This window comes from Triplophysa dalaica, chromosome 9 (genome assembly GCF_015846415.1).
Source record: "Triplophysa dalaica isolate WHDGS20190420 chromosome 9, ASM1584641v1, whole genome shotgun sequence".
Lineage (NCBI taxonomy): Eukaryota > Metazoa > Chordata > Actinopteri > Cypriniformes > Nemacheilidae > Triplophysa > Triplophysa dalaica.
The window spans coordinates 17418391-17428985 of record NC_079550.1 but is presented as its reverse complement, the minus strand read 5'-3'; the positions used below and the strand labels follow the sequence as shown (position 1 = coordinate 17428985).

The following is a 10595-nucleotide window of genomic DNA, read 5'->3' as shown; positions in this document are numbered from 1 at the left end:
ATGTAAGCAAAACAACTAAAGAGAAAAAAAATGTATTATAAATTAATCTGACGAGAGCAGCAGTAAAAATGACTTTGTAGACTATATGTACAGTACTGTTAGCTCTGATTGGCATAAAATAATTTACACAATTACTTAATTGTAACGATAATAAAAATGATATTACTGCAAAAGACATTGCTGTTTTAAATACATCATTTATTATGGAGTCAGAAAACCATAAATTCTGACAGCCAGCAAACTGACTTTTAATTTGGTTAAACAACTTATAGCACAATTAAATTAGACATGTACAGTATAGGTGGTTTCCAGGACAGGGATTGGGCCAGGACTAGGCCTTAGTTAAATAAGGATATTTAAGTCGTTTTCAAAAACATAGTACACAAAAAACCTGGTCTGTACCTTAAATCGTAGTGATATATTGTAAGATATGTCAGTGATAGTTTTTGTCGATCAAGACAAACTTTAACATGTAAATTAGTCTTGGACTAATCTTAAGCCCTGTCTGGGAAACCGCCCCATATAGTGCCATAAGGATTTACACGCAGATGTATATTTTGTTCCCTGTAGTTTAGGACCTGTTTGTTAAACTGAAATGTTTTGACATAACTACAATTGTGTATAATTAAACAGGTAATGTAATCGAAAAAAGGAAAGCCAACATTGTTAATCAAAACTCCTAAACACACACACTCACACATACAGTACGTGGTGTGTTACAGTTTAATGAAGTTAGTATAGAATATTTATATATACTTATTTAAAATATTAAAATAAATATACTTTAATAACTGTTTTTAAACATTTCCAAAACGGTTTTGATTAAACTGCATTTCACAACATCTAACCTCAAAAGATCAGATATTGTAATCAACAGACTTCAAATGCTTTTCTATTTAATGCACAAAGAGTATAGTACACAGGAATATCTACCACACATCTTCCAAAATGTTTATGTCTGTTCTTAACCGGGGTTAAAGTGCTTTTTAATATCATTAAAACATCACTCAAAGTACGGATAGCAAACTGCTAATAAAAACCAGCTATAAAGAATTCTAATATAGATATGCTATACACAGCTCAGAGACATAAGCACTTATATTAAATATAGGAATTTTATCTGTTAAGGCTTTACGGGAAAACACATTTTGGGATAACATCCTTTTTAGGAGTCCATTTATAAGAAACAAAAGGTTTTAGACTTTTTTTACGTTCTGGTGGAGCCCATTAAGTCATGGTTTATATCAAATTGATAAGTTCACATTGCTGGCGAAACATAAGGCAAGATCAGGAAAACCGCATCTCAGTCCGGGCTGTCAGTCTGGCGGTAGAGAGTTTTTAAAGTGCATTTACCGCGGCACAGTGAATGAAGTATAAAGTGTATAGGCAGTACTACAGTTCGCTCTATCTAGTATAGTAGCAAGTGGTCTCTCAAGTCTTCAAAAGTGGAATCTCAGTCGTGTACACAAATAACATCAAAAGTATCCGTCCAGTTCATCATTTATTTCTTAAAGCACAACCTTTGGTTTGCTCTTAAAAATGGACACCAAAAAGAAAGATGTCCGAACAATTTAAGCTATTTTTGGTCTTGTTTTTCAACTTGACTACCTGGCTCCCTGACTTTATAGTCTGACAGAATGGCATGGGCAGTCTCTTTGCCCGTCTTCTTGACCATCGCCTTGATTCCCAGGTTGTCGATATTGAACGCCGTGACGCCCACATTGATGGCTGAGTTGACAGCGTGATCTGTGGCCTGGCCTGCTTCAGCCCCATACCTTGATTACAGATAACCCAGATTGAGATGAAAGGTGATGAAAGATAGAAATGTGAATTAATGAGTTTTAGGAGACTGAGGATTCTCTAAGCAGAGCAAAGCAGTTAAACAGTCATGCAGGGCTTCAGTTTCCTCGAGAACATTTAATTTGGAAGAGAAATTAATCCCAAACATGCTTTTTTTGAACGTCAATGTTTTGGGATTTACTGTACAATTGGAAAATTTGTCAATACTATATCACTGGGGTCCAAAAGTCTGAAACATTATGAAAATCACATTTAATTTATACTTAAAACGTGCTGAAATTATAGTCTGCTTTGAAACAGCGTCATCAGACTTTTGAAGACAGTATCGGCCAACATTATACACCATTCTTGATATTCTAAAATATGCATTAGAAATAAACGTAATTTACTGTTTGAAGCAAACATTTCTACCCATTTCCATCTGATTACATTTTCTGTTGATGCAATATCATAGTTAAAGCCAAACTCAATGTAATGAATTACTGTTAGATGCAGATATTCAATCCATTAAACTTTGGATCAGCGCACACAGTAAGAAAGGGATGTTAATGGAGGTCTCAAAATCATTATGAACAATAAATCATTAAAATTGCGTGCAAGGGCTGACCGGATCAGCCACATAAGCTTCAGCCATGCTTTTAAGAATTAATTCTGTTTTTAAAGGGTGAAGGGGAAAATGTTTCTACTTTTTTTCTTTAGGAGGGTCTGAAATCTCTAGACCCCTAAATCTGCAAATAAATATGCAAGAAACGTGTGTGAGTGCACTTTGTTTGTCCCTCTTAGTCCAATTGTAAATTAGTATGATCAAGTTCAAAGCAGTTGGAAACATTTGATAACCAGGAGGGGTCACTTACTTGTGTTTTACCGTGGTAACCGTCTCTGTAGCAACACTCTTTGCAATGTTTTTAGCTGCAACCTCCAACCCAGTCCACATTGTTGCAAATCCTTTAAAAGCCAAACATACTGTTTTAATCCTTTTTTTTATTTAAGATGTCAATTGGCTGAATGTATTAAACAAAAAAATTAATTAAACAGTATAAAAATACAATTTGCTAAGACATGAACAATGGAGGATTCTTTTGTTTTAAAAGAGCGATGTGGAGATTTAAGCGGCATCTAGTGGTGAGGTTGCGAATTGCAACCAACGACTCACTCCACCTCTCCCTTTCAACGCACTACGGCATCTGACAGCTGACCAACATTTTGTCACGTTTTTGCTTGTTTGCCGAAGGAGAAACGTAGTACGCTCTGTAGAGCAGTTTGTCCCTTAAGGGCTACTGTATAAATAACATTGCAAATTTCATTAAAGGGGACATGTGGCGCATGTAGATAGAAATAGTAATAATAAAAACATAACGCTTCAATATGTAAGGTCTTTCGACACCTCTGAAGACATAGTTATGTATATTATATTGCATTTCTGTCAATAGATCACCCCTAAGAGAACCTATTTTACCTTGAACTCCACTTGCTGCGACCACCATGGCACCATCAATATTGGAGCGGCCATCTTTGTCTTTCTTTACAGACTCTGGGATAAGCTTTCCTCCGTGCTTCTTTACATGGGGTGCCAACTCTCTGCCAACATGGCCAGCGACAGTACACAGTCCATCCACTGAAACAGTATGGAGCACAAATCAACACAACTCAATGGAACAGTCATTTAAGAGCATCACACATCTTTATTATTGATTTGATAAAATGACTTACAAAGAACAAGGAAAGCCTTACCAAGAAACTGGCTGACCTTCACTGCACCCCCGGTGGCCTGTTTGGCTACACTAAGGCTTCTGGCTACGTTTGGGCTGACTTGGGTTGGTTTGTCCTCTGGGGTGATGTGCTCTCGTAGCTTGGATGCACCTTTATGGATGGCTTTTCCTGTGTACTCCGCACCCTTCACCAACCCCCAGCTCAGCCATGAAGCTCCTATCATATACAGTTGAAAAACTTAAGCTCAACGCACATTACCTACAACCTACACCAAGTCTGCAAACACAAATCTTAGTAGGCCTGAAGTTAACTTCTGGTTTGTGTTTGGTTATCATATTTATATTAGTATTTTATTGTAGATTAATTGTACCATATTAAAACTACTCAACAGCTATATTTGCTGAGGTCTACCAGAAGTTAAATTTGGGCCACATTAGGTTTGTTTATGTTGTACTATATATTCTTACCCCACCTGTCAAAATTCCCTGTGCCACCTTCTCGCTCCATTCTGGAAGATCCTTCTCCTCCTCGGCAGTAGGTGGTACTGCTTCGGCTGTCCCAATTGGCACCTTCTGGCCCAGGTTAATGGTATCTGTTTCGCCATCTGATGCCTTGGGGACACACGATAGGGGGCAACAGTTAAAACACAGCATCATTAAGAATGCAGAAGATGGCTCGGGCTTACTACAAGCAAGTGGCGACTTTTAAAGACAAGCATGAACATTAGCCAGTACGGTGTATGAAGGAATAGGGGAATATTGCAAGTCTGATCTTCTAGATTTTTCCTCTTGCCAAAAAATCCTTTGTTGTCCAAACACTGTTCTTGAGCCAGTGAGTAAGCAAGATTTGGTACAAGAACCTGTTATTGTCACAACAATGCGAGTGTTTGTTGTTGCCCCCTCCTTTACAGAGAATGGTGGCACTTGGATGCAGCTTTTCTCTCTATTGATGAACACATCTTAAAGGTGCCTAAGCAGGCATGTGAAATGATTTCTAAAAACATGATCAAAAAATTTGTATTTCACAATATATGTGACTTCTCGATGAGTGCCAACCAATAGCGGCTCGCTCTCATTCATTCGTTTTCCGAGGTAGGAGTTCTTGTAAATGGTAAAACGTTTAATAGCGTCCTTGTTCAGCTAAAAGGAATACAGCTGCTTATCCTTTGTCGACTTAGTCCCTGGATTGCTACGGTGAGTGCAAAAAGCGAGCGGAGGAGAGGTGTGCCAGCTTAAATATGCAAGCCAAGCCAGCTCATAGTTTCCTGATTTTTGAAAATCATACCCGAAACAAAACGTAATTCTGGGCCGTGCAAGCAGCAGAAGCTTAGAGGCATTGTAACAACCACCTGATGTGTCAAGTCCATTAAAAGTTACAGTTTCCATCCTCAACAAAATACATTTTATTATAAATATACTTTACTGGCGATGGACAGTTATTTTACTAGGCACTTGTCATTCAGTGGTACTACAATGCTTTAGTACCTTGTAAAATAAATCTCTTAGCCTCTCAAATGCACCTGTAAGCTGTGAAGATAGTAAAGTGTTAAGCAAATGTACTGATGCATAAAAGATCATGCATCGGTCCGATTAAAAGGAATTACAAACATAAACACCCAACATATGGACCCAAAGTTTGCAAAAGGTTTACACCATGTAAATTCTTGATGCTAGTCTGTTGCAATATTAGAAAAACTCAAAATAAATACCATACACAGCAACTACCAAACACTGGAATTAACATTCAGACGGCAGAGAAAGAACAAGCGACAGGCAAATAGGGATACAAGGTCGATCTGCCACACCTGCTCTGATTCCTCAGCTGCCCCGGGTGCGTTTAAGGTAGGACTGCAAGGGACACAGGGGCAGCTCACCTGGACACGCAGATCGGTCATCTGAGAGAGACTGTCCTGGAAAAGCTCACGCTCCTTCTGAGGAAGTTCAGAGGAGAGGACCACCCCAACGTAGGAACCAGGGGTGGAAGCCATCATGTCTGGAAACATGTAGACGCCCGTGTTGCAAAGCAGGACTGGAGAGTCAGTGGTCATAAGGGGGTAAAGCCAGTCGCAAACCTGAAATCAGAAAACATATCAGTAGAAAAAATATCATGATGTTCTTCAAAGTTAATTTACTGGTAATCAAATTTGAATCTATGCGAGAACCAAAAACACTTCAATTTATCGATACCCATCTAGTGCACAGATCTGTTTGTTTACATTTTAATTGAGCTAAATAACCTAAAATATTAATCAAAATTTACTTCAAAACATACATTAAGTTATTAACTCCATTCTGTCACAAACCTTTTTTTTACTTCAAAGAATACTGTATGGTTCATAGAAATCTAGTAACCCACTAGAGACAGATTACTTTAGTGATGGATTCTTGTGCCTTTCGGAGCATCATCATTTTGACTTTGAGCACCATATAGATATATTAATGATATTCAATATTTTTTTGTGTTTAACTGAAGAAAGGCATTCATACAAATGTGGCATGACTTGGCAAGAAATTATTAGTTTCATTTCATGATTTTCATTTTTGGATGAAAAGGCCAAAAGCAGAATCTGTAATTCCCCAAAAGGATCGAGATTTGAAGTTCCTTTCTGGAGTTCCTCTCTGAGTTAAAGGGGTCATATGGACGTTTTTTTCTGTGTCTTTGGTGTGTTATAAGTTGCCCATGCATGTATTAGACGCGTTAAATTGCAAATATTAAAGTGTTGAAACAAAGATGCATTCTATCTAAAAGTGAATGCTCACCCAGACCTGCCTGAAACGCCTCGTGTAACCACAACCCCACAAATCTACGTCAGTTCGTGGTATAATTTGACTAAGACCACCCATAAGTATACGCAAGTAAGGTGGGCGCACCTGTCAGTACAATTGCTTTGAAACCTGATGTTCCAAATATGGTAAGAGGCGTTACAATGCCGTCACACGCTTGCAGTTTTCGACCAATCACTACACACTGGCCAATCATAGCACAGCCCGCTTTTCAGAGCCATGAGATTTGTATAAAATCTGCGCATTTCTGAGAGGCGGGGCAAACAGGAGATACAAACATGCACGATATGTCGAAAAACAGTGTTTTTAACCTTAAATCACATTGCATTAATTGTAAAATAAACAATATATTCGTTTTACCCCTGTCATATGACCCCTTTACGACATGTGAGAGGATGACATAATCTGAATACCATTCATCCTGCCCGCATGACTGCTAGCATTAAATTGGATTACAGTCAAATCCAAAAGCGCAGCAAGTTGTCCTGTATCGAGCATGCAGCTAATGTACAACCTCTGTGTCAGTATGGTATGTTGGTGCTCTATTTTTTGGCATTGTTAGACCATAACTGGGTTCAGAATTTTACGCAAGGCATTCATATCGACCATGACTTCATTACAGTATCATAACAATCACCCGCTCATGATTTCATAATTCTGTTTACATTAAGCATGTTATCAGAATATTATCAAACGTTATCATAAACCAATAACTGTGTAGTTCATTGGGAAAGTGAGAGTTCGGAGTACGTCTCTCATGAAGGTTCAATTTAAGAAAATTCCTTTGGTTATAAAACTGGCAAACAATTACTCAATAACACTGGACAACCCAACCGGGTGACTGGGGATTTCCTGGAATGACATCATTCAGTGAAAGCTTACTGGATGGAAGCAGTGAGCCCACACTCACATTATATTATTAGGACACAGGGGTAGAGATAGGCCTCATTAAAGACAACATTAGCTCTAGAGTTAGACAATGGTTGTGAAAGTAGGTTAAAGGACACCATGACAAACCTCCCTGGCTTGCGCTTGCCAAATGAATGGAATTTAACGACATGATGAGTCTATTTGGCTATAAGAGATGGAGATTTAATCCGAATGTACAGTACAAATGTATGGTACAATGCAATGTAAGTAGCTTTAATAAAATGCGTAAATGTACATCAATTTTGATTACATCTGACATCATGTCATCTCTACATAACAAATTAAAGATGTAACTAAAGACACAACAGACCGACACAACAATCTACAATCTAGTTTTGGAATGTACAATGGCACAATCTCTTACCTGTAGGAAACCAGGTGGCCTGTTTGGATATCTAACCGAGGATTCATTGGTGAACCTCACGATGCGCAGATAGCCTGGGTAAGAGGGAGCGCTGACGTGTCCCTCAGGGGTAACGAAAAAGATCTGCACCCCTTGGGGAAGGAAAAAGATCTCCTCTCCATCTTCCCCCAGACTTTGAGGAGAAGGCGTAGAATTAGACGAATGGCTATAAAACTCGTCACCGACAAGTGAGAGCTCACCCGAGTCAGTCCCGTAAGAAATGGACAGGTGGCCGTCAGCGGCTTGCACGGTGTACGCAGGGGGCTGTTCACCTAAATCATTACATTGTGCTGTGGCCCCACCCGTAGCCCCTGTGGCTCCAACGTTGGAAACATGCGCCTGTTGTGGAGCCGGCCTCTCTGGCTTTGGTTTGGGCACATCAGGGTAAAGCTTCTGAGGTGCTGTGTGAGATACGGTCTCGGGTGAGGGGTCCAGGGTGGTCTCCAGCTTGGCTAGACGGGTTGTGATGTTGTTAAGGGTATCTTGCATCTTACGCTGCATCTGTCTAGCTGACTCCCAGGAGGGACCCACACATTCCTCGCCCTGAGTGGGCACAGTTAGAGCCCTGAGGAGGTGCTGTCGTCCTTGCTGATACAGTTTCAGCGCTTCCGTCTTGTTCCCTGTCTCGTCTGCAGAAAGACCTTTATTGATGCACTCGAATGCTCTCTCGTAGCCATCTTTGATCACCTGCTGTCTGGCTTGATCGAAAGCCTCCTGCTTTGCTTGCTCCATGCCTGAAATGAGAAGAACAAGTTGAGAATGTTGCTTAATCACGTACAAACATTTTTCACATTATTGGTATACATGGTGTACATAGATCACGTGTCCTTATGGTGTCAGCACCCCATTTTACTGTAATCTATTGCATTTAAGAAACAAACATAAGCTTTTATCCATTTGGAGCTGATCTTTAAATAAAGAAAGTGGGTATTAGAAATTTTTAAGAACATTAAAAATTCAGCCAAAATGGAGCCATAAAGAACATGTATTAACCAAGGCGATTTTGAATAATTTTAGCAAAACAGTATTTTACCAAAATGATCATAGCAATGTTTTATTTTTGGAGTCGTATATAAATAACAGGTTACTATTTAGAAAAAACAGCACCATTCCCATAAGAAAAGAAACTGTTTCAGAAAGTCTAATGGGTTTAGTTGTCAGAATTGAATTTGGTCTTAATGTAAACAATAATAGTCTGTATAAATGTGTTGGGCTGTTTAGTCAAAGAAATTGAAGTTACATATCCGAATCTCACAAAGTGGACACAAATGTAACGTTAATTGACTATGAGAGCGTAACGCAATGGTCCATAAACAATATCAACACACGTGTGTAATATTTTAACGAGCTTTAACTTACTGCTGTAAACATTAATGCATATTTAACCACAACAACACCGACGACAATGACGACGTTGTCTTCGTCATTTAACCCTAACCCTCTAATTTCCTGTCCCGTTCATTTTCATTGCATTTAACAACACAATTAAAACTCACCAGCAGACGAAATAAACGTTTAATGTGGCTTTATATGTGTGTTCCGGGTTGTTTGAACAGATAAGCCCTCTGACAGCTGAGCTGCCCCTCGACTCACGCGTGACACACCAAGAAGTTTTACTAAGCAGAACTCGTCGAGCGAACTCTGCGCGCACTTCCGGGTTAATCACATGTAATTTAGCGACGTTTGTGATTGGTTACTGATGTCGATCGCATAGAGATAAGCGAAGCAATAGATAGTCCTATTTGACATTTTACACCTGAATCTTTTGATGGATTCAACAACTAGATTTAAAGTTAGGAGAAGAAGTTAAAGCTAGCTTCAATTGTATTTGTTATCAAACTGTTTTACCAATGTCACTAATATCTATTTTAAAGCAGTCGTATGAAAATGCAGTGTGTGCTTAGACCTGATTTCACATTTAGTCAACAGAAAGAAAGCTATGCCTTTCCTATGTAAGACTTTTAGAGAAGTCTCCCAAAGTGTCTTTTTAAAGTGCAAACTGATTCTTTAATTATCAAGCATCTGCTTCATGTCATAGATAACAAAAGCATGAACGTCACAATTACTAACACAGACATTGAGTCTTCAATGAGTTATGAGCTGCTTAAACATTTTCACCAACACATCAGCAGAGGGCACTGCATCTCTAAACATTTCCTCGTGCTGTATCAAGAGCTATTTTTAAGCTCCATTTTTTGCAATGGAATGTTTTGGAAAACACCTGGAGCAGGTGGTAAGCAAGTTGAGACGAAATCACTGTTAGTGTTTTAAGCAGATGAAGGAAAGATACTGTAAATACCAAAAATATCTGCTTGGATGCAGAAAAGATTACATTAGATATCTGCTGACCAGCAAAATATACTTCCTGTAGACAAAACAACATACAGTACATGAGAGCAAGCTAGAAAAAACATGTTACACACATGTGGAACACACACGGACTGTACGTGGTAATTTGTTACACATTGACACATGAATGGCTGGATATGTAAACATATGTATGAATATAGATCTAAAGCAACTATAAGGAAATGACATCACTGTGGACATGACCTGGCAGCACTGACAAAACTAAACAAAAGCATATGGCCGCAGCATATCTCAGGGCATTTACAATACATAAAGAAGGAATTCACATAAAATCCACCGAGGAAAGAGGAGGGTTGCGCAATAAATCTTTGCATACTGTCACAGAAGTGTTTATAAAAGCTTATAGAAAAATCCAGGTTCGGGAACTGTAAATAAGCATACATTCTCATGTTTGTACTGTTCATGCATTTTGCATTCATTTGACACACAGTATATGTGATCAACACTATTGAACAACCTTCACAACATGGTCCATAATACCAAGACACAAGCTTTCTGGAGAACGGCGTGGGTCACGTTTGACCCCTGAGGTTCTATGTAAAAAGGGTCGCTTACGGGTTTATGGAATATTTACACAGATTTACACACAGCGGTGTGCT

At 38.9% G+C, this 10595-nt stretch overlaps 1 protein-coding gene across 4 annotated transcripts; it reads right to left on the bottom strand.

Moving 5' to 3' along the window:
• Positions 1-181: 181 nt before the first annotated feature.
• On the bottom strand, positions 182-9247 carry spartb (spartin b). Of its 4 annotated transcripts, none has more exons than XM_056757574.1 (8): positions 9123-9247; positions 7588-8360; positions 5315-5581; positions 3983-4121; positions 3532-3726; positions 3257-3415; positions 2655-2745; positions 182-1775 (listed from the first exon to the last, which is right to left on the bottom strand). In XM_056757574.1, exons 2-8 carry the CDS (start codon positions 8356-8358, stop codon positions 1577-1579), a joined length of 1821 nt encoding a protein of 606 aa, XP_056613552.1. In that variant the 5' UTR covers positions 8359-8360; positions 9123-9247; the 3' UTR covers positions 182-1576. The 4 variants fall into 4 exon arrangements, with proteins under 4 accessions (XP_056613552.1, XP_056613553.1, XP_056613554.1 ...); XM_056757575.1 differs by having other exon boundaries at positions 5384-5581; XM_056757576.1 differs by having other exon boundaries at positions 1638-2528.
• Positions 9248-10595: the final 1348 nt, after the last annotated feature.

Bases quoted from the DNA above. Each gene is read 5' to 3' on its own strand.
- spartb (XM_056757574.1), bottom strand. From the start codon at position 8,358: ATGGAGCAAGCAAAGCAGGAGGCTTTCGATCAAGCCAGACAGCAGGTG. The intron at 3,727-3,982 runs GTGGGGTAAGAA...TGTATATGATAG, and splicing joins GGCACAGGGAATTTTGACAG to GAGCTTCATGGCTGAGCTGG. The intron at 2,746-3,256 runs GTAAAATAGGTT...TGGCTTTTAAAG, and splicing joins CGCAGCAAGTGGAGTTCAAG to GATTTGCAACAATGTGGACT.